General features: G+C 40.1%; 1 protein-coding gene across 1 annotated transcript in view; it reads left to right on the top strand.

Annotated features, from left to right (window-relative positions):
- Positions 1-1046: 1046 nt before the first annotated feature.
- Positions 1047-25413, top strand: part of LOC109482769 (tricalbin-3-like) — a 57975-nt gene continuing 33608 nt past the window's right edge. Inside the window, exons 1-2 of the mRNA XM_019785607.1 lie at positions 1047-1272; positions 4614-5012. Coding sequence (XP_019641166.1) covers positions 4651-5012 — 362 coding nt within the window. The 5' untranslated portion in view covers positions 1047-1272; positions 4614-4650. The remainder of the gene's footprint in view (positions 1273-4613; positions 5013-25413) is intronic.

Here is a 25413-nt window from a genome sequence, read left to right as displayed (position 1 = left end):
TGTGATGCTGTGATAAGCAGTCTTTGTCATCTCTATAGGTACAAAACGTTACCGCTGACTTAAGATTAAGATCAGTCACTACGCTTCAGGTGATGCTACATGTATTTGCAATGACGCCATGAACAGATCCTAATGCGTACGTTGGTTGCAAAGCCATAAAGTACTTCCGTTGTATCTTTCTATATATCCAAGGACGAATTCAAGAACGTATTGACTGCAAGTTGCAACGGTGACTTAAGTTTATCAGTCATTGCGCTTAAGGTGTCAGTGATGTCACATGTATGTGGCGCCATAAACAGCTCGCCCAGCATATATAAACAGAACCTTTTACAGAGATAGAAACTGCTTCGGTTGTATCTTTCTTTCTATCCAAGGACGAGTTTAAGAAAGTATTGACTGCAAGTTGCAACGGTGACTTAAAAGTTTATCAGTCAGTGATGTTGCATGCATGTGGCGCCACAAACAGCTCGCCCAGCATACATAAACAGAAAATATCGTCGGCCGTAAAAGATAGAAAGCGCTTCCGTTGAGTCCTTCTATCCAAGGACGAGTTCTAGAATGTATTGAAGTTGCTTCAAAGTCACTGGCAAGGCGCCAAAGCCTTGTTCTTCAGCGCCAAAACGCAAGGGAGCGTCTCGCTATACATGTAATTATTGCCTCCGGCGATCAAAGAAAAGTACTGTCCTGTGGTATAAATCTGTTTGATTGTCCGGAGTCCTTTGAAGTAAAGGAGAATTTGATAGACGGATCGCAACCCTCTGTTGTTCTTTTGATCGCTCAGCTTGAAGGACTTAACCACAGTCGCGAGAATTGGCTTTGAAGTTCAGGTATTGACTGGCACGCGGTTTTACCTACGCCACTATAATACACTCCGCAAAGTCCTTTCAGCGTTTCGTGCATTCAAATGACGGATTTTCACTTCTGTCGCAAACGGTTTGGAAGGGCGATAAATTTTCCCTTTTGTTAAATGTTTAGGCTGCTCGGCCGCGTGCCGTCTTCGGTATTCCACACCCTTTGACCCCCAACGATTGGAAGAAAATCGATGCCAGAATTTTTGGGGTTGGACGCTGATACCAAAGGGCGGGCTGCCTGTGTGAATTGTCGGATGTCGCCGCCCCATGACTAGACCCTAACCATGTGTACGTGCACGATAGTGGCCACACGTACATCATGCTAACGTCGTCGCGGTAGTAGTGGTCTCAAGACGCCAAGACTCCGTAAGGAATGGTACTTGAGGAGGTGTTGATAGGAATTTGCAAGATTATGTGCAAGGTAGGTCTTACTCCTCCCCCAGTCTGGCGGCCTAGCGAACTAAGCTGCTTCAAATACCACCGGGTCGTGGCGAAATATCACGTTTACCTTGTGCCATTTTCTATTTTGATAGAATGGCCTAGTAAGGCTTAATTGTGAAGATTCCAGACATGCGGCACACTAGTATATACGTCACAGGTGGGTTTGATTGTGGTGGTAGGAATTTACGTGCATCAATCGCAACATATTTTATTGAAAAATCCCACACGAGCTCTCTTATTTCAAGTATGGTACAATATAATTTCCCTTTGTTCGAGCAACAACTCTAGAAAGGCCATCTGCAGTGCTTGTAAGTCAAGCGTGTGTTTGGAGTGGCGTACTTCTGATGATCAGTCCTGGTAATGTTACAGTGTATACCTGTTGTTGTCAGCTGTCGCCATGCGTGAGCACACACGAATGGCGCACCGGTATGGGATAATTAATTTTGGTGGTGGGCAAAACGAAACCAAGTCTGTACATCACATACAGCTCCCCACGAACTGTGTTTTGGTCGTACATGGGCTGCAAATTTTATAGAAATGTTGCATGTGACATGAAATGGTATCCATATTTTGTTGGTAACATACTGTTTTTTTGTGATTCTCCTCTTCCTTCTAATATTTTAAAATTCAACATCACTAATTCCATTTTCTTCTGATCGATTTTACTGTCTAGTGTACCTGTAAAACATTACATAACCTTACCTTCTTTTTTAACAAAATGTTAAATAAATTTAGTTTGAATGATACCTTAACACCTGGTATGTACCTGGACAATGGGATTTAAGAGTGGGCGTGTTTGTGGCAATATGTTGTAAAGCCCAGGTATGAAACCTAGTACATTGTAGTTCCAGTATCTTAAATGTTCATTTATCACTCCTGAGTATGGATTCCAAAGTGTTTTTTGGATGTGTGTGGCTGAGCTGTGGGTTTGAGTGTATGCTTGTCTGGATAGAGTAGGTTGACAGCAGGTACTGTAGGTGGGGGAAGATTGACAGGCAGGATTACAGGTCAGACACACGAAATGGGCAGAACTTGATAGGTATTGCCACATTGCAATTTATGTACTTACATTTTCCGAGTACTTGGATCCATTGATAGAAATCGTATTGACTCACAATAGATTGTATACGGTGAATAGATAAATGAACTGACATTTGCATCACTTTTATTTGGTTGCAACCCTAGGCCTGATGTTGTCTTATGAAAACTCCCATCACAATGCTCTGCCCTATCATCATCTAAAGCTTCCTCACAGCAGACCATTTTGCCAATCCTTTTGTTATCATTCAACAGATTACCCCCCACCCCCAGTCTCCCTCAGGATGATCCTTCTGTATGATCCTGTACTCAGACTTGACCTTGCTCTTGACTCTCAACTGACCTTCACCTGTCTCCGTGACCTTTCCTCCTTCGTGAGGACCACAGAGGCATGCTTCTGGAAATTTACCACCCCAGTGGTGGGGATAATTAGGTCTTATGACAGAATGGCCAGATGGGGTTTGAAAGGGATCTACAATCTTTTGGCATGTCTCTTTCTTTTTTTGATAGCCTTTAGTATCATAATTTGGCAGTTTAGCCATTTGACATTGCCCTTTTCAGATGCTTGAGGCTATCTGTGTGACACATACCGTAACTCTCAAAATGTTTGCAGTGGTTTTATTTTATTTTTGAACTCTCACCACAAAATCATGACTACATGAACTGTTTCCACCATAAACTTGAAACTGCAAAAAACTCCTCTCACATTGTTATAGATAACTCCCCACTTAGGTAAATTAATTTACAGTACATGAACAGTAGACCATACAAGAGGGAGACATGTTTTCAAAACAATAAATAATTCTCTTACAAGTAATTGCATTTGTTTTGTTTGTTTGTTTCGCATAACCGGTAAACCGCCTTCAGGCGTAACACACCAGTTTTGTACATGTGCGCACATGTACAAGCTGCGTTAGACCGGACTGTAAGGTTTTGAACCACTCACACCGGGAAGATCCCCTACTCTTTTCGATAAGTGCGGTGGGTTCTTTAACGTGCATGGGGTGTGGATCTCCCAAACACGGGACCTCCATTTAACGTCCTATCCGAGGGACGTCCCTAACCGAAGCTAGGTACTCATTTTCACCTGAGTGAAGTGAGGAAAGTCGTGTAAAGTGCCTTTCCCAAGGGCACAAGATCGGTGACATGGGCAGGGTTCGAACCCACAACCTCTGGGGTGTGAGCCGAACGCGCTACCGACTGCGCCACACGACCCCCATTTGTTTTAAGATCTTATTTTTGTGAAGTAAATACGTAACGAACAGTGTATGAAAAGGTACAGTTTTAGTGAACACGAGAAAGATGGCAATCAGTTAGAACCAATTCATAACAGGTTGCAAATACATTTTTGTAGACTGCTAAATTCTTTTGTTTACAAATCACAACAATGTAGCTGGAAATTTTTAACCTGACATGAACACAAAATATCCTGATCCATAAGGGTTCTAGCTGGAGCAACTAATTGAAAATAATCCACCAGGAGAGGATTTGGCAAACCTCAGTCTATAAATCCCTTAAAAGGAGCTTACTAGTAGAATATATTGCATTCATACCAGGCTTTATAAACAAATCTGGATAAAACCCTGCAAAAGAACTTTGCAGGATATTTGGAACCTGGTATGTATGAACAGGGTCTTACTATGCATCTTTGACAAGATTAACTTCTGTCAGGAGGCTGTATTAGGATATTACAGGATCAAGGCAACATGTACAAACAATGCTACAGAAACATGTAGACAACTAACTTACTTTCATTTCAGTTGGCCCAACTTTTCATATCTGATATTCCGAGAAATTCCTAGAATAATGCAAGCTGCTGTTTTATCTGTTAAACCAAGCTTTGTTTTATTCATGGCCTCTTTATACGTGGGGAAAGATGGTGACAAATTGAGTTTTATCCTCAGCTGACGATGTTCCGTAGAAAATGTGCATATCACGCCTACCTTTCTGGTAATCACACTCGATTCACTAGTCTACTGTAGTACAGAATGAGGGTGGAGGCCTCGTGAACAGTTACAGCGTAGGCTGCAGCAGTGTGAGTCAGCTACACAATAAAACTAATCAACCTTTACTGTACAGCCTCACGTAGAGACAGTTATAGGCATGAATTATGAATTGTTGTTATTCTCCACCAGACAGATTGAATTACAAAAATAAATCGGCATAACAGAGGCCTGTGACTGCTGCTGTACTGCTAGTACACTCAGCTACTTTATTCACTTTTGACTGTATTCTGATGGCATGGTGGGTGTTTTGTCTGATAAGTGTTCTGAATGCTTGCAGGAGGAGGTGATTTCACCCTTGAAGGACAGATGACTTGATGCTGAAGATGTCTGGAGGTTCGGGAGGACTGTTGTCCGGACGTTACCACGGCGCGTCGGTGCAGCTGACCCCCGCCGAGGAGGAGCAGCTCGCCCTGGAGCAGGGCTGGCGACAGACTCAACAACTCCTCGTCTGCGTCTTCACCTGCGGAGTCGTGGCGGCTGCCTGGCTGCTGGGGAGCATGGGAGTCTCGGTGGCGTGGCTGGGTGGCCTGTGCCTGCTTCTCCTGCTGGTGTGGAGGGGGAAGGTTCAGCAGATCGTCGAGGAGGCCGTGAGGGAGGAAGAACTGCGGGTACACAGGAAGAGGGCGCTGAGGCAGAGCGAGACGGCAGAATGGCTGAACTTCATCTTAAACAGATGGTACGTGACAGTTCCTCATTTCCTCTGAAATGCCTTCTTACTCCATTTTCAGGTTCACACTAGTGTTAAATGTTTCATGGAGGCAAAATGACTAGGCCATTGCGACCTTATCTTTTTGTACCAGATGTTGAAAATTGCTGGTGTTACTGCACATTCTAGCTCTTCATAGTGTGACACTAGCCTTTTGCATGATGTTTGAATTCCTCGCCTTTAAAGTAGCACTTCCATAGAGGCCTTTTCCTTTCAAGACATTTGATCACAGAACAGAAATGTGGCAAGGTTCCTGTCACGGATGGTCTCATCCGACCTTTCCCTAACTTCTTCCCATCTATCAGGTTACTCTTTATGCATCAGAATGTCGTCTCTCCAACATGATGGCATCTGAATTGTCTCAAAATGTCCCTCCGTAATATGATTCAGCAGTCTGTATATAGTGATTTGCTTGCTTTGAGAAGAAAATTGACGACAGATATATTGTATAGCAAGCTTAAGTACCCTACAATCTGCCTAATAGGTCTGACATTTACAGCACTGATTGACATATTGTTTGGACGTTGTGAACCCAGTCTCTGACATTATCATGAATACCAGTGAATAATGTCATTATCTACAAGGTCAGACCTTCCATTAGAGTAGAACTCACTTAAACTACAGCAAAATACATATCTTATCATCACATCTATGTAGCAGTCAAGATTTAGAGGGCAACTGGTATTGGTATTAACTTAAGATATTATAATCTTTTAGTGTGACATGCCTAGGCAACTCATTTTAACACCCTGCGACTGAGATATACAATGTATAACATGGAGTACTCACTACCTTGACTTCAGGACAGTTAAACTGCAGACAACATTAAACTACCCTATACTAATAACACAAAACAAAATGTATTGTTTAAGGTCGTCTAGTAATAATAGACAGGGATGATATCCTTTCTGCATAGTTTTCAAATGCTGTTGTTGGGAAAGATATGCAACGGACAAAAGTCTGATTCAATGTTGACAAAAGATCCAACGGAAACTGTGATTTTGTGCAGGCACAGTGCATTCTGACAACGTACTATATAGATCACCAAGCTGTCTTACTGGCAGACAACAGATGGTGATGTCAACAGGTCAGGGAAGAACATACTTGAAACATCAATAAGATCCAGCAGTAGGGGGTACTGTCTTTTGTGTGGGTAAAATGTCACCAATAGAAAACTATATATGAGTGTGAGATGGAATCTTTAGTGTAATTTGCCTTGAAAGGTTGTCACCTCATGGGGTTGATTGCAGTCAAAATCTGATTGGATTAAGGGTAATGCTGTATAGTTCATGCTCACAGTGAGTTTTTGAAAAGATCTTGTCTGAATATAGGTTTTACTTCCCTCTAGTTTACGTCAATCAGTGTAATGCAGCCAACTGCCACTGCGCCCGCGTGCCTGCAAAGCTGGTGTGTTACGCCGAAGGGCAGTTATACCAGCTATACAGATACAGATACAGATACTTGTAGTTAGGCCAAGGGTGGCGATTCCTCTATCATCATAAGGACAACACCACACTACTTCTTAACCTGTGCCCTAAGGGAAAAATCTTATTCTTGATAATGGCATGTCCCTCTGACCTTTCTCAAAAGCCTTGTACAGTTGAAACATGTAAAATCATGATATCTCTGATTGTTTAGATGAAGTCAGTGGTATCTTGCCTTAACTTACAAATACTTGAGGGAAACGTTTGAAGCAGTTTAGTGTAAAATCTGAAATATGTATAGAAGTTTCATTTTTAGTGGAAATGGCAAAATATTGGTATGCTTTGTTTGAAGAGTCATAAAATATGTCATAAAAACAGCTAATGCTATAAACTTTGTGGAAAACAGAATGGTTCTGACAGAACTTTTGCAGTGGAGGTCAACAGTTTCTTCAGCACCAAGGACAGAGCTGCACGGATGCAAAGAATTTCATCAACAGTGCCCCCTACGTAAATGTTGTCACATACACATACAGTGCTAATTAGACCGAAATGTGAGATGTTGCCCACAACACATTACGATGAACAGCTCATAAATAACACAACAGCATTGGAGTATGCTCCTGCATGCATAAAATTAAATGTGCAGTGAACCACATGAGAGTAAACATAGCACCGCATTCACAAAATCTGCGCACTTTTCTAATACAAAGTCAACTTTTTTCCTTGATAATGTGGTACGGTGCAATACAGTTCTGAATGTTACACTAGGAAGATATACTGCAGGAAATTGTTATCGGCAAAAGCTGCTGCAGAAGTATTGACTGATTTATTCAATACTTCCGGTTTACTAATGGTGTTCTTTATCGGGATCAGAATGTCACTTTACCATGTACGTTGTCACAAAACGTTCCACGACACATGCTAAGACATTTGTCACTCTCAAGGACATTGTGTGATGTCCTTGATCACTATGCACATTACTTAACACACAGATATATCTTCTTTGTACCAAAAACAGCCTGTCTATGCCGTATGGGATGAAATATTGATAGTGCTATGTAAAGGTTATGCCCGGTGGCATTTTAAAGACTTTGTTTCCCTGCCATTTACAAAGGCGTCAATGAACTATGTCGTATGCAGAGGGACAGCTCACGGCGGTCGGTTGCTAGGCTAAAAGTCGCATTACTAGGGAGGTATCGGGTTACAGAACGTGTTCGAACGTGGCCGCGCGGGAGTCCCGGGCCGGCCCGGGGGCAACGGGTAAAATTTGAAAATAAACAAAAGTAATTGGAGAGTAAATACTCGTCAAAATAAAATGTAATAAGTGATTTTGTTTACCTCAAATGTTATTCTTGCACTGCCTTTGCTCCACTTTGTGTACATTTGCTTCCAAATGAGATCAATTTCGGATTTCAAAAAGGGTTCACGAGAACCAAACAACTGATTTTAAGAGGCCCCGAAAATTAAAAATAAGGTTAGATTTTTGGATTTTTAGAAATATTACAGTAAATTTAAACTTTCTGTCTTAGGATTTTTTATTTTTTAACTAAAACTCGACTTACAGTCAAAAGAAGAGCTAAAAACGCAGTGTTTTAACTTTAAATACCGATAATTCATAATCGCGGCCATATTTAAAAAATCCCTAAGACAGAAATCTGCGGAAATCGTTCCTCTTCCAAACAAGACCTCAATGAGGTAATTTGAGCGATTTTTGGGAATGGTTAAAATACCATGTTTGCACGCATGCTGTGCCACTTGGATATGGGGACCTGGATTTTATAACAGGGTCAACAAGAATTCTGACCTTCAAGGTCACCCACGATGACGGCAGTAGCTTCGTTACATGTTACATATCCACAATAAAATCACGGCATAGATGTAATGTTTTGAAAACGGTTCATATTTGTGGAAAGGTGGATTTTTCCTGTTCCGTGGTTCCCAAGTAAAAAAGGGCTTGAAGTAGCCGGTTGTAGCGGCTTTACTGTAAATGACCGCGGGTAACCCCGGATCGAACGCGGGTTCTATTCGAATGACGTCATATCGAACAAGATTCGCGGGTTCGGGGGATTCGATCTCCATAGTAGCGGAGTGGGACTTTTGGGCCCAAATCTGACCATCGTGGCTATACGTCTGAGCCAAGGACACAGTTGCCTATGAATTTTAATACCAGTATAGGCAGCCATACATGTATGCAGGGGTGTGATTTTAACAAGAAACCAATTGGGTAGTAACATCACTTGCAAGGATATGTTAGAATATATGTGATGCTATAGATTTCATATTTCTGTGTCCATCCCCTGAATATTTTGTGGTCATTGTCTGACATTTCTAGTGGTGATATTTTCATTAAAAATGGGGAAGTAAACAAACAAACAAACAAATGAATAAACAGCTGAGTTTCTTAGTCTATTTTGAGAAGTAGGTAAGAATGCTTTTCTGTCCGAAATGAAATTGGTTAGGTCTACAAAAAATAATCTCTGCAAAATTTATTCCAGAAACTACTGTTTGGTTTTCAAAGCTCGCCCTCAGTACATCCAAACTGTCTGTAACTTTTTTAGGCACCTGGCATTACCTAACAGCAAAACAAACATTCTACAAACATGCCCTCTCTACCTCCCATTAAACAAACTTCCTCAAAATCCTCAGTCACCCTAACCCCTGCTGTTTGGGAGCTCGAAGGATCTGATAATAAACCTAAGCATATGGATAATGCGGAGAACTTATTGCTTCCCGACCCTGAGGACTTAACGACGTTGTGATTATTGGGAGGGAGCAGTTGACAGTTTAATGAGCTAGACTAGCCTGGGGGAGCCGTGAGAGGGATACATCAAACCACCTCCTGGTAGAGTCGTAGAATTTGTCGTAAAACACAGCCAAATGATGGATGCTTGTATAAAAGCTTGGTGGCAAACAGAGTCGTTTTGACAGAACTTTTGCAGAGGAGATCAACATCTCATTCAGAACCAAGGACAGAGTTGCAACAATGCATACATAACACTTCAATGTTGAATGACCGAATTCAGATGCAGATATTTCTCTTTCACCAACCCTAGACTTTGGGGGGGCAATTTTTTCAAGCTTATCAATCTTTTCTAGCTTCATGATCTGACACCTGAGTGATAAAACATTGTACAATTGGTTTTCTAACATTGACATTGAAAATAAAAGTGTCCTCATGCAAGATTTATTTTCATTGTTAAACTGTATAATTGTATAAATTGGACCCCTGAAGAAAGGGGTGCCATCATGCATACATAATACATAAGAGTCTGAAACAAAGTTTAATAACTGGATTAAGATGCAGACATTTTTCTCTCACCCTATTGTCAAGTTTTTGTGGTAAACAGAGTTACATGTATTTTGGCAGAATTGTTGCAGCGGAGATCAACAGTTTTTTCAGCACCAAGGACAGATTTGCAACCATGTATACATAACACATAAAGAGTCTATATCAATACTGAATGACTGGATTCAAATGCAGATATTTCCCCTTTGTCAAGCTTTATGCTTTGTGGCAAACTAAGTTGTTTTCACAGATCTTTTGCAGTGGAGGTCAACAGTCTTTTCAGCACCAAGGACAGAGATGGAACAATGCATACATCACACTCGAGTCTAAATCAATATTGAATACATGGATTCAGAAGTTTTTTTCTCACCTCTTTATCAAGTTTTTGCTGCATTAGATTTGATAGAACTTTTGCAGCAGAGGTCAACAGTTTTTCAGCACCAAGGACAGAGCTGCAACAAAGCATACAGAAAAAAATAGAGCATACATTACACTTTTAAAGATTCTAAATCAATGTCCAATAACTGGATTCAGATATCTTTCTCGCCCTCGTTTGCCAAGTTTTTGTGGTTTGTTGCATATTAAGTTCCTGAAGCCTGTGGATGATTGATTGTTCTGTGGTCTTCTCCCCTTGGGTGGATTTTAATATGGATTTCTTTTAATACAATGAGTCCCGGATGCAGATAATGTAGCTTTATGCAGAACCATGCATTATTCAGAACCATGCTCTATCCAGAACCATGCTCTATCCAGAACCATGCTCTATCCAGAACCATGCTTTATCCAGAACCATGCTTTATCTAGAACCATGCTTTATCCAGAACCAATTTTTTATCCAGAACCATGCTAAAGCACAGTCCTCGCGTATCCAGAACCGTGCCTAGAAGCAAACCAACATTCTTGAATACAAGGAGAGTATCCAGAACCGTGCCCAATCCTAACCCTAACCCAATCAGGCATAGAACTAGATAGGCATGGTTTTGGATACAATATTTTCTTTTGTTACTCTTTAATAGCCTACATGGAATTGTAGATAATACCAGAAATAACTGGTAAGAACACAAACTTTTTTTCTATTCTGTATTACCTGGAGTGGTTAGCAACTTACCTTGTTGACAACCCTAAATATATTATGCATCTTCCATTCCTTCAGTAAAGCTTCTACCATCTGGGCATTTAAACCCTTGACTAATGGAGTGAAACTTCATTGACGCCACACACATATCCTGGGTGTATTTTAAGTGCCATGTAGTACATGCTATTGTTTTAATTGACATCTTACAGTGCAGTAAGCTTATGCATGGAAGCCATCAAAATAGATGACAGGCATTACCCATGTCTAAAACTACTGTCATTGACTTGCAACAGTTACCGTAACTTGTTTTTTATACACTAACACTTGTCTCCTATGAATAAAACATGTAATATCTACAGTTGCCAGATATTCTTCTAGCACTTGACAAATACATCAAACAGTTGTTGTATATCATTCATAGTAATTCCTTCAGGCAATTCTTGTAACATTAGATTTAATGGGCTCTAATGTTTCATGTTTTTCTTTTGGAAATTTTGGTTGCATTTTTATTCCTAGCTGGGATCCAGAGTTTTAGACACAACTGGATAAACCCACATTCTGGAGAAGACAGGAGATGTCGGTATTTGACTCGAGTGTTGTGTGATGAATGGCAGGTGGAACTGGGTCAGATACCATGGGGGCCGCAGGAATATTATGGTCTGCCACCTCTCCAACCTCAAACTACTCCCCATTGGCTGTAGATCTTATCTGACAGACACTGATTATTTTCCAACATGGTTTGTTTCACACAGGATTACACTGATGCTTTTGAAGATTGCAGTAGATAGCAGCTAAATATTAAGGATGATTTGTCAGAAAAATTTAGCCTGTGTGCCACCCCAGTTTACCAGAGGTTCTGTACTATGTCTTGTTTCCTCAAAAAAGGCAATCAGGTTTAAATTGTTTGGTGATAATGCTGATGTGTTAGGTATATACTGTATACTAGCTGTTCAACACAAAAGTGTGAATCATTCATCATGTTACCATGTTGTTTTGGTAAAGGTCAAAACTGCCAGAGGCACATGTTAGCCCTTCTTGTGGCAAGATGTTTTTATGGCTTTGTTTTCCTCAGATCTTCATGATAAACTCTCTCAAGGGTTATGCCAGCCTGTTGGAGAGGGATAAACAACCCGTTTGGTCATTCCTAGGATGGGTGATCCCCGCTGAGATAGGCACACCACATTTGGAGAATGCCATTAAGCTGAAGAACAAGAAGACCTCTATAACCCTTCGTTCCTGTTAGTCTTCTGAAGGAAGGGACCAATCAGCACAACAAGACAGAATCTGAATGGATTATGAAAATTACAGACAATTTGGATCTGATTATGTTGAGATTTTTTTGTGATGGAGTGCATATGGGAGCTCTGGTAAACTAAAATAAAGGCTAAGAAAAAACGACACCGAGAAAAAACACAAATGCAAGTAGAGCTGTGTACCTAAACAAATTTTAGGTACAGGTACAGGTACAGGTACACAGGTTTAGGTACAGGTCCGGACCTGAACCTGTACCTGAACAATTCGACCAATTTATATGCTCTTCTGAACTCCTTCAATAACAAAAAAACATTAATAAACTTGTTAGTAAGGTTTATTCTTTGTTTATCGCGAATGCTCAGATAAAATATAGGCAAAACTAAAGATGTTTTTGTTTTCATGAACACACTAGTCCTTACACAGGGACCCATTTGAGGTCACAAATAGGCATAAAATTGGTGTGAAATTGTTTAGGTACAGTACCGTTACTGAGGGATTAGGTATTTTGGACCTGTACCTAATCAATTTTTCCGGTACAGTATCGGTACTGCGTACCGGTACACAGCTCTAAATGCAAGGAAAACAGCAGAATCACTTCTGATGTCAAGAAATATTGCTGTACACTATAATTTAAATCATGTTTTTTGCACATATGTATGTTTTAAGCCTTCATTCTGCAGATAGTAGCTCTGTGAACTGTTAACAAACTCATGCATGCGCCATCTAGCTAGAACAGCTATTTGTAAGCATCAAAAGATAACAAATTCATCATATTTATACATAATAGTATCTGTTGTTCCTATAAAAATCTCATTTCTTACCACCCTGCAGCTACCATGACTTCCACGACAAAATCAACAACAACCCTTGAACCTTGACTTTCCTATGTTCCACCGTCACATACACATGTACATGTATATGTACATAGGAAAAGTTTGGTCTCCTGTCCTTGCCCTTACTTGTTGTCCTTGGGGAAGAAGGCAATAACTTCTGAACAGGGGCTGCATAATGTGTAAAAAGACTTGACATTTATTCAGAAAGAAATACATACAGCAGATATTCCATGCCAGATGGAGAATTTGACTTTAAATCTTGGCAGTTAATGCTGGCAGCCTATAACATGTCATGAAACTTGGCATACATCAGAATAAAATGCTGCAAGCATGTGACATACATTTGTTACACTGCTGTACTCTTCAATGTGTTGTCACTTTGGGTTTAACATCAACCATCCACAGAGCTTGCAAAAGTAGTGTAAACTAAGGCCACACCAATTTAATTTCTTGGTTAACGGATTCGCCGCTTCATTTTTTTCAGATTTGCAAATAAAAATCCAGAATCAACTGCAAAATGCTCATATTTTGCCCTGAACAGTTGAAAACAGACCTTTTCATCCTAGTTGTTACAGTCATTCCATCTTTCAATGCAATGGTATCATTAAAAGTTCAAAATTCATTGTTTAAATTTTGAACCAGCCTGGTGTGTTGACTTCATGGCTACTATCGTACCATTTTGGGCCATAATAGGATGCCTGTTTTTATTTTTTATTTTTTATCGCCCGCCCGCTCCATTATTTTTCTAGAAAAATCCGTTAACCAAGAAATTAAATTGGTGTGGCCTAAGATACACATTCACAAGGAATGATAGTTGTCACTGCAGTTTACAAGTTCCAAGAATATACTATTTGCTTGAAGAATTTCCCCCATGCATTCATTTATAGTACCAAGAGAAAATAAACCTCCCTATGGCTACATTTAAATTCCAGAGAGGTTCTTGTATTTCTTGTGGCAGATTCAACTTGTTCACTTAACTGCATTTATGCTGGCCAGCTGCCAGTAGTAGTTAAAAAGTAATCCTGTGGTATAATGGCTCCCTTTCTCTGACTGCATCTACAATCTGTCTGATTCTTTTCTGGCCTCCAATGGGGCTCCAGGGAGTTAGCTAAGAAGGCTCTTTACCTATCGTCAGGGTAGGAGGAAGTTTGTAGTCCCTTTAAACTTGGCAGCTTGCCTGGGAGATACAGAAGCGTTGCAGATAGAGGTCTTCTGAGGCGTCCCTTTCAAATGCCATGGGGGTTTCAACTCTGTGCGTCGGAGAGCTTGGCTTAAATCAAGCTGTCAAAGCAGGCATGTTATGCAGCCATGGGGCAATAACCCAACCTTTTTGCAATACATCAGAGGCAACATCTAATAGCAGCAGTTGCGGGTGGTGTCATGGGCTCACTTTTTTATGCATTGTAACCAGTGGTTAAACAGCACGGAACAGTTGGAGATGTCAAAATGATAGAATGTTCCATTGTGGTCCTTTGCCCTTTGTAGGTGCTGTTTCTGTGGGTGGTTACTTTTTGGTAGGATGGATTGTATTGTGCAAAGATATTATCCCTATTTTATCTACAGTTACTTCATACCTCAGTCTTTTGTAAGTGCAGATGGCCATTAGTGTTATTTCTCCTTTGTACATTAAGTGTTATTTCTCCTTTGCACTTCAAAGTGACTACTTCCTAGCATCTCGTTTAAATCTAATCAAATACCGATATTTCATTTGTTTCATGAATAGCATAATATAGCTAATACAGTTTTTATTCCAGTTTTTTGGTAGACAAGTGATCCTTTTTAAAAAATTTTTCCAAAATTGCTTTATTTTTTAACCCTGTTGTTTGGTAGTGATTTTATTTTCCAACACAGCTGTGGTATATGGATTACCTGGTGGGTTGAATTTATTTACAAGAAACTGACCCAAGTTGACATAATTCAAACAGCTTCAATTTCTTCTAAGTAGCAGTCAATATGTCCGAGACAGGTAACAAGTGCTGAGAAGGGATTGTGTCAGCCATCTTGTTATCCAAGTAACTTCAGTTCACCTTTATTTGTTGTGTATTATGTAGATTCATTTTTTCTAAGAATGAATGCGTTGAGGCAGATATACTAATGCACCATGAGCCATATCCCCTGAATTGCAAACATGGAATGAAAGACTCAAGTGTTCAGAACACTGTTAAGGAAATTTCCATAACCATGCATTCAAAGATAACAAGCTAAAAAAACTCTGTCCCTTTCCGTGGTTTACTCTTTATTTTAGAGTGCCAAAAAATGCAAGTAGTAAAGGTGAACTAATGTTACAATGTGGCCTTGAATTGAAGTTTGTTTACACGAGGTATACACCAATTTAGCATGATTAACCAGCTTCAGTCCGAGAGACTGATCAAGATGCTTTGAATCACAAAACCCTACTGAATAGAGCCTGAGGGCTTGTAACTGATATACCGCTGATTTGGAAGAACAGCTCTTTAGCTATAATTTCTCAAGCTGGGCAGCGAGGCAGTCCCCACAGGTGGGTATCAGGCATGGCGGGGTGGCCGTGTTGTTGATCAGAGCTGAGGAGAGCCAACAATCTGTGGCTAATGGGGCTCGGGGGAACAAATCAGCAGCACCACAGGTAGCTTTTCTTGGACTGATACATGCACAGCTATCTGGCAAAAACTGCACGGTACATAAACTTTCTTCAAGAAGTCATGGAGCAGAAAATTCCATCTATAGTTGCTGGATTCATTTGGCATTCTGCGATAGGTTTGAGATGTCAGAAGATGTTACTAAAGCTTAACAATTGGAAACAGCAGAAAAATGTTGAAAGATATGTCATGCGTTTAAAGATATTAACAACCCATCGCAAACTATGCATCCTCAAAAATTGCATGATGCTGTCCTTAGTGCTGATTTGTCAGCTGTTAACTGCCTGGCTAGCACATATTTCCATGACTTGTTATGTTTATTTGTGCAGAAGGAAATATGTTGTTCCTTCTTTTTCTTCTTCTTGTATCTCTCCCACAAATAAGGTCAATGCCCTGGACCAGTTGTCTGTCACCATGTTAACTGGTGATGTAGCAGGCACCCTGTGTAATACATTACATTACATTAATCCATTACATTATTTAATGGATTACATTATGTATTAAGTGGCAGGATAGAGTTGGAGGGGGCTGGTTACCATTCATGAATGTGTTTGAGTAAGAATAAACAGAGCAGTGGTCAGTTACATGTAGGCTAGACCATGTGAAGGTAAACATATGCTTGTGGTATTCATATGCTTGTTGTTGTGCCTTTATATATCCTTGTTTTCTCTGCCTTTTTTTTATACAAAAATAACAACTTTAAGTAGATGATACAAACTAAAGTGAAGCCCTACAAGGCTACATGTATCTATGGGTGGTAACTTACAGCCGTTGCTGACTTCTACTTATTTTCTTGTTGGGAGTGCTGTAAAGAACAAATTGTGTTGGACATGAAACATATGATAGGGTTATATGGAGCTCATGATCTCTAGAAGTTCAAAAGCATTTCACAAAGGCAGCTTAGTAAAACTGGCAATGACAAAGTATTTATGACCTGTGAACTGACAGAATGTCTGCCAGTGCACCCGACTGCATAGAGATGACGGATTTTAGCCTCCACCAGAGCCTCGTATCAAATCCAACAGGAAGTCTGTCTTGTCACTGCGGCAATAAGAGACGATGCTACCGGGAGCAACAAGCTAAAATTGGCAACAACTTTACGGCCTGTCTATCCCTTGAAATCCTGTTATCATTATACATGGAGGACTTTAGCAGCCTCCTGACTCCTGCACCAAATCCAGGTCTTTATGTACAGGTCACCTTGTTGATTTTACTGCAACTTCTAAACTTTCCTACCACCATTAATGTGGCGTGGAATGGAGAGAGACTAGGCAAGCATACACGAGGTCAATAGGTCACGGGTTCAGTTACTCCTGGCATTCCTGGCTAGACGTTGTGCCCTTGCGAAAGGCACTTTACACGACTTTCTTCACTCCACCCAGGGTTAAAATGGGTTCAATTGGAGAGGTAAAAGGTGGTAGTAGGAGAGGGATAGGCTCCACCTTCCAACACCATGCCCTAGACACAAGGAATCAAAATCCACTGCCCCTTTGGCCACAAAAAAGGCTATGGGACTACCTTTTTTTACCTCAAGAATTGCCAGATTAGTTCTGGTGTGTGCATGGAATGAAATTGCAACATGACCCATTCCATCTATTATGAGCTAAAGATTGCCCGTAGCTGTGTTTCATGCAGTTGTCACTCTGTAATATTTTTAGACTGGTAATCAAACATGGATTGGCTGTAATCCAGGCACCATTTGGCCCTCTTAAGCCCCTGTCACACATAGTAGAATATGGCCTCCTAAAACTCCCCCCAGCCATGGTTAGGAGTAGGTCTGGAGCAATGTCGGCTGTGGTTGGCTGGTATTTGGCAAGGTTTGATAATGTTTGGCCTCACCAGCCATATGTTTGAAAAATTGTTCTTAATCAAAAATTTGGGTGTGGATGGGAGGTTTTGCTATGGTTGGCCGGTGGCAAAACATATTCTAGACATTGGTACCTGAGGCACAGGAAAAAAATGTTGTGTTTCCTGTTTCAGTTTTGGAAAAATTAGGGTCAATAGGTAGGGATGGATAGTCTTTTATTTTTAGACTTTGGCGACTTATACCAAGGATCTCCTTGCTTAAACAATACAGTTTAACAAGTAAAACTTGCATGAGCACACTCATATTTTTAATGCCAATGTTGGAAAACCGATTTTACAACGTTTCATCACTCAGGTGCCAGATCATGGAGCTAGAAAAGGTTGATCAGCTCAAAAATTTTATCTTGCAACGAAAAGGCTAGGGTTGGCAGTTTTTTCTAGGGTCAGTCGGGAAACAGGAAACCCAACATTTTTTTCTTAGGCCTTAGTGTCGTACCAATTAGATACTGTCTTGCAGCCACTAAAAAAATCTGCTTGGAGATTATGTATGACTGTCTGAATGAGAACTCTCTCTCTACAAAGGAAAAAGAATTTGAAGATCAGTATCAAGTGTAAAAGCCTACAGGCATATGTGTAAGCAATGGGTACTTTTGTAGGCTGATGCTGATTCATCGTGACACACAGTCACAAAGTGTTAGTTCAAGTGAGAACTGTATTGAAAGGTTTAGGACAAGGTGGAATGCAGATGGTCACAACTTACCTATATTTTCATAGCACATTGGCAGGATATACTGCACCTGCACAAAATATTGGTTTCTGTTGGTTAACGTTATAACAGAATTTTGTAATTATATAATATTATGCTGTCCTTGGTGCTGATCTGTTAGCTGTTAACCATTACGTTAGCACATATTTCCCTGACTTGTTATGTTTATTTTTGCAGAAAGAAATATTGTTTTTGGTTCTACACCTGCACAAAATAATGGCCTCTGTTTGTTAAGTTTGTATCAGAATTTGCATTCAGTAGGTGTTGAGTCAAAGCCAAGTCATACCAGCCAAGACTTAAAATGGTATGTGGTTATGTGGTGCTTTCTGTCTTAGCATTTGGGAAAGAGTTATTGTAGTTGAACACACACCACTACCAGTGGACTAGCCTCATGCTGTAGTGTGGTGCACAACTGTGTGGCCCAAGGGCTATTCAACAATAGATGGACGCCACCCTATGCACCATCTGGTCTGGAAAGGATGTATTCATAGATGTGACTGCCTTTAATTGACTAGTCTTCAGCTACAAGTTGAGGTAGGGATTGTAACAAAAAGTAAGTTCACAAGTCAACAATTTTCTCTCAAAACTCTAGACTATCATTCATCTTTTTCAGACACATTCTTGGCTCCAGTCCGTCCAAAATGTGCAGAAGTTCCTTAACTAAAAGTGAACTATCTTGATCTTTCCCAAGGATCACATTTCACTTGAAGGAGGGTGCAGCAACCTTTCAGTAAATGCCCCCTCCAGAGATACCTCCACACTACTAATGATCCTCAATAGAGATGCAACTTATTGGTTTTTAAGAGCCTCATCCATCAAATCTGTCAATCATACACATGAGGACATAGAGTGCAAACCTGAGGCTGTGCTGCCACCCAGTATGGTTTCATTTCTCTAATGATGTATTTCTCTACCCCCCCCACCCTTCAGTAGTGCTAGTATACCAGATGCAGCATGTTGGCAGAACATACTGCACTTGTAATGTATTTTGCATAACACTTTATGGCAGAATGTCTTGAAGTCTTTAAAAGTCAAATTTGCATATTTAAGAATGACATCCTGTCTATAGTTTTCAAATGTCGTGTCAGAAAAAATATTGTTTGCAATGAGCAAAATTCTGATGCACTGTTGATTGAAAATCCAATGAAAAACCGATGTACTTCCAGATGCTAAACGTGCAGCTCTGTTGTACATACTGCAAGTTTTGCAGGGAGTCCATAACAAAATTGCTGTATGACAATCCCCTAGCAAGGGTAAACGATCAAAGGTTTGCAACCTACAAAACACAGTATCTTATTTCTAATGCGTAGGACACAAACTGCATTGGAAAGTCAGATATTCTTGTCAGTTTAACTTCAAAGTTTGTCCTTATACAATACACTCTCACTCACACTCACATATGCACACACACTCACATGCACACACACTCACATGCACACACACTCACATGCACACGCACACACAAACGAAGAAACAAACAAACACAAAGAAACACATGCATGCCAAAAACAATACTTTCCACCCTAAAGATTAAGCAACAGCATCAACGCATTATTTGCTGCAACTCTTCAATAAGACCAACCCCAGGTGGTCACCTCTGATAATATGATCCTCTTACTGCAGCAGAGCATTCACCAGGGGTGCCCAAGTAGTTAGTGTGAAATTGCTCCGTGAAATTATGCCCCTAGGGCCAATAGCAGAACTGATTGGCTATAACCGTAGGAATGCCAAGGGGGTGGGATCTCTATGCACAAGAAAGATAAGCCAGAACATTCTTGGAGCTCTCCATCTACAATTCTAGCTCTTACTTTAAATTATATCAGTAGGCAGCCAGGTAAAAGAAGTAGCTCGCAGCAATGGTTCTAAGAAGTTCTATAAATGGATCGAAGGAAACAGAACAAAATCCATCTCAGCTTTTAGCTTGTCAAAGACACAGGATAACACTTTCATATACATATATCTTCTCAGTTGATGCAGTATGTATGATTCACTTTAGCTCTCTCTCTGGAAAATGTTGCTATTTTCTTAAAATTGGCAGTTTGCAAAATTAACTAGTGAACAAAAATGCCATGCCATTTGGCTAGGAGATAATGGCATAGAATGATGATTTTGTTAAACATTCAAAATTTGAAAACATGTCACACACATTATTTTTATTTCATTCACCACTTGCTCCTACTCTCACAGTTTGTATGCATGGGTGGTATGACCTGTGACCTTTGGTGTTACGTCCATATTGCTGTGGTAAGATCTCAGACTGAGAATGATGCATACCAAATATGTACTTGAGGTTAAGGTCACTGACCTGTAGGTCAGGGCCTACATGGTGGGTCAGATATACTTAGTGTGATTGGATCAACTCCATGAGGGTTGGCAGATGAAATTGACATAGTCCAAAACTATCAATACTGCAGGCAACATGAACTTACCTAGCCTGTTTGTTATTGTCTCCATAGAGAATTCAGCTTGAACAAAGTTTAAAAAACTACAATATACAGTCTTCATCATGTGACTGCCATCCAAGACGGTGGATGCCGACTGAAAGCTTCTACGCTTTTACTCTTTTTAGTAAGTCGTGTGTATCAGTTTAAAATAATCCTTCCTGTTAGTAAAGTTACTGTACTTCAGCAATGACTTTGAGAGGGACAGTCCTGCGATGGTTGCAGATGGGAGGAGGCACAACAGGCAGCAAGAAATAAGACAATATGGAGAACAATGATAGCCCGCCTTGACATGCGGCAATGATAATGATGAAAAATAATTCTTACACTCTAACTGATGAAATGTACATGTATGATCTTTTGTACATTTATCAACATGTACTTGTAAGACCAGAAAACCATGGCCCACATTACTCTGTCACTCAATTGCAGTGCGAGCTGTATATGGGCCAGCTAGTTGGGTAAGTTTCATCAAGTTATGATAAAGTACTGCATGTAGAATTGTAATCAAGAAGGCATTATAATTCTATTCCAGAATTATGGTCTAAGCCGACCCAAAAGCCATGAGGGCTTTTAGTCAGGCTCTATAGGGAACACACTTTGCTTCATCATTGGTATGTTTACTTATACATACATGTGTACAACAGTGTGAATATTGACATTTTCTGAATGATTGATAGTACCAGTAATATGATACAAATGGCAACTTTTTTTTTCACCTGTTGCATTTTCCCCCCTCCCCCTCATCATCCCCCACAATGCAGATCAAATTCCTGGGCAGTTTGCCAAGAAAAATTTATGACCAATCACGTAGCTTGACAGGCGGACATGACTTTATGAACTAACGATGCATAACTAATTGAAATGGCACATTGTACCGTTCAATTACCACGCCACAGTTTTTTAAAATCCTCGAATGATAGGTGTGAGATTTAATTTTCAAACTTCCTGTAATATCGTGTGTTGAAGAGTGGGCAGGATTTGAAGACGGTGCCTCTGAGCGCACTCCTTTCCTGGTTAGTTTGTTAGACACAGGAAATTGGATCCCACCAGTAGCTGTAGGATTACTGACAGGGCTTGCATGGTGTTTAATCATGTATCAGACTTATCACGGCTTGCACACTTCAGCAGGAAATGCTAACTCGTACATGCTGAGAATACAGCAGGCACATTGCTTGTTCACATTTCTTTGGCAGATGGAAATCTAAATAATGGCACGTATGCATGTAACTTGAAGCAGTAGAGCCTTTGATTTTGATCACAATGTAGCGTGCGTAGTCCAGTGGTTAGCGATCCTGCCTCTGGACTAAGAGGTTGGGGGTTCGAATCCCGGCTGATGTCGCTTGCCGGACATGCACGCTACTGTTTAGGGTCGCAGTCCTTCGGACAGAACGTTAACCGTGGTCCACTGTTCATTGTGCTTGTCAAAAAGGGGAATTTCCCCAGTCCAACGAACCTGTAAATACTGTGCAACATAGCATCTGTCTTCTCTGTCATGACCAGTGGAAGATTAGCTCTTCAATGAGCAAAACTGGTTCGAGATCACTTTCACTTTCACATTTTTATATTTTCACAATGGTAGAGAAATGGATAAAAAGTCAATAAACCTTTTAAAAATCTTGGCATATTGTATCTTCATATCATCCAGTGTCAAATTTCATAATTCCACCAGGTACCCTAGGACCACCACTTAAAAACAAAGTTATCTGAAGAATATCTTGAAAATCTGGATATCAAAAGTGAGCATTCCTTAATGATTCAATGATCATTGATGCTGTATTTAGTAGATTTTCTTTGATTCTTTTTGTGTGTGGAACCTGGCAGAAGTATGAGAGATGACATTATAGGTTTCTTCAGTTCCGATCAGGATAAAATAAGCAAGAACACGTATTATTAATTAAGATACAGTCAGGAATCCAACAATATATTTTACCCCTGACCATTTTGCACCTCTTACTATTCCAGTATAAAAATTTTACAACCTAAAATGGGCTTAGCCTTTATAAGACTGACGGAACTTCATCAGAATTGGCTATTCCATGGTGATTCAGTGCTGCCGTGTCTGAAATAAGGGAAGAAGTTGTTTCTTGAATCCACTTCCAGTGAGCTTGTTGGCAGAACGTGCTGCGCCTGCACAAAAACCGGAACATTAAGTGTATACTAATTCTACATAACCCAAGGTATATGTTTAAGGTCATGTTTACATATTTAAGGATGACATCCTGTCTATAGTTTTCAAATGTTGTGCCGGTAAAGATATGTTGTGCAACGGGCAAAATTCTGATACATCACCAAACATCCAACTAACCAAACTGGTTTTGCACAAGCCCATTCGTCCTGCCAACGTGCTTTGATTTCCACTATGTATGACAGGAAATAAAGAAACAATCTGTAAAGTTATCAGGCACTGTGATTGAATTTCACATCTTGTTGCTGCAAAGCAACTACAAGATGCAGTCCAGCTGTGGAGGGCAAATGTTAATGGACCATTTGAAATGTTCCTCTATTTATAGTCTAATGCCGACAAGATGTCTGGGAATGCTCACTGTTTTGTCATCAGTATAATGGACAAGAAGCGTGTCTGAGAAGGTCTGCCTGCGCTTGGTCCATTTTGTGATCACGGGATCATTACTTGTGCTACATACATTGTACAACAGATGCATGTATGACACATATTTACCGTTACAGATTTGAAAGGCTTTGTGACTGAACTGCATGACTAATCCCATACATTTATGGATCACAACCTGAGCCATTAGGCCAGACCAGTGGAATTTGTTGGTTCTTGGATTCCACTGCTTCATTTTTTTATGATCTGAAAAAAAACTTGAAATGTACCACTCAAGTTCTGAATCAAACCCCAAAATGCTTACAGTCATTGAACGTCATTCTCTTTGAATTTATTACTAAGTACTAATTTCTAAGTAACAGTTTTCCATGGGTTTGAATGTAGTTGGTACAGTTTTTTTATTGCTTTGAATGAATTGATATCATTTGATTAAAAGTTAAGGAAATTCATTTGAATTATAAACCGACCAAGGAAGTTTAATTTATTGCTACTATGGTAGCATTTGGAGTTATCACAGGATGCCAATGTCTTCCTTTTTCCTGCCCATTTTGTTGATCCGCAAAAATCTATCAAAAAAAGATATTTTTTTGGCATGGCCTTTATAGGCTTCAACATTTATTCTTTTCCCCAAAGATCTTTTAAAACAAATTTTGAATGTCAGACATTGACTATGTAATAGAAACTGGAAAATAATAGAAACAAAATTTCTACTCCTATTTTCAATCGAATCCATTGTGTATACTAATTGATCCTTACATGGAACTAATTTATGATCACTATATTTTGAGTGGAGGAGAGCTTTTACTATGCCTTCAACAAACAAAGAATGAAATCTCCATGGCCTTAGTCCAGATTTTCCTGATACGGCATTAAATTTTCATCCGCACAGCTGATTTTCCAATATTCACGGGCTCTTGCTGGATTTCTGGTTAATAGCTCAGTCAATCTCTCAAGCCTACGGCATGTCCAGTTGTTTATGGTCCACTGTATTGAGGAATAAATTGCAGGCCAGATGTAATGTGCACATCTTGGTTTTTTGAGCTAGGTGGTTGGCAGGGTCTTGGGTACATAGTAGACAACCATTACAGCATTGCCAAAAATGTTTTCAACCATCTTGGCTATGCTATCCACTGTTTTCTATAAAAGACACACAGTCCAATCAGAATATGTGACAAATTAAAGCATTAACATGGTCATTTATATGATAACTCATGACAACTGCTCTTAAAGGTCTAGATTCTATATAATTTTATGTGCAGTCTCACAATGGTAATCTGTGAATGAAGTATCTTTAGAGCATGAAAGTGACATGAAAATATAACCAATGTTGTCAAAACTTCCTTAATGATTTTGAAAGTAAAGGTAGTCCCATAGCTTTTTTCAGGGCATAGGGGCAGTAAGTTGTTGATCCACTGTGTCTAGGGCACGGTATTGGACAGCGGAGCTCATAACTCTCCTTCCACCACCTTTCACCTCCACTACTAAAGTCAGGTACCTGTTATATACCTGAGTGGAGTGAGGAAGTCATGTTAAGTGCTTTTCCAGGAATTACTTCTTGGTTTCGTGTATGTTAGCCTTGCCACTTGGCCATTCGACACCAAAGCAATAATGATTGTACCACTCAGAAATGGATCAGTGGGGTCATACCTTAAGTGCATTGTCTCCTAGTTTAATAAACCCATACAACACTTAATGAAATATAGACCATTCCATGCACCTGGTTACGACATGAACTGGGACAGAGTCTGTCCAAGGTGCTGAAACTCAAGCTGCTGTCAGAGTTTGTTTTTCCCTTGACGATTCTGCAATTATGTAGATTTCACAGCAGAAAATGGGACAATGGATCAATAGTCTTCAGATGTTTGTAGACAATAGTACTGTAAGTCTCTTTAGATTCGCGGGGCCTAAAGTTCGCGGTTTCGGGAAAATGGACAATCCGCGGTATTTTTCGATTCGCGATTTCTCCTTGGCTATTTTTCAAAGAAAAATTTGTAAAGTGTATATTTAAAATAATAAAAGTTCGTGTTCCGGCATTTATATCCAAAACGCGGCACAAAAATTTGTTTCGTGCCCCGCGCGAGACTGCCGGTGGTATAGATGACGATCGATCTGACGCACGTGTAAACAATTTTCTTTGTTCGGAAATAAGCGCTAAAACGCTATTTTCCACAACTACACATTGATACTCTAGTGAAGAAATGCATAATCGAAAGAATCTTTCGGGAAAATATATATTACTAAAAATATTTATGCCGTCTTCGGCGAGATTTTGAACCCGGAAGTATGCAAAGGTCGCCTTCGG

The sequence above is a fragment of the Branchiostoma belcheri genome, unplaced genomic scaffold (assembly GCF_001625305.1).
Source record: "Branchiostoma belcheri isolate BF01 breed outbred unplaced genomic scaffold, Haploidv18h27 scaffold60, whole genome shotgun sequence".
Lineage (NCBI taxonomy): Eukaryota > Metazoa > Chordata > Leptocardii > Amphioxiformes > Branchiostomatidae > Branchiostoma > Branchiostoma belcheri.
Note: the sequence above shows the minus strand (reverse complement) of the source record. Positions and strands in the feature narration are given on the sequence as shown.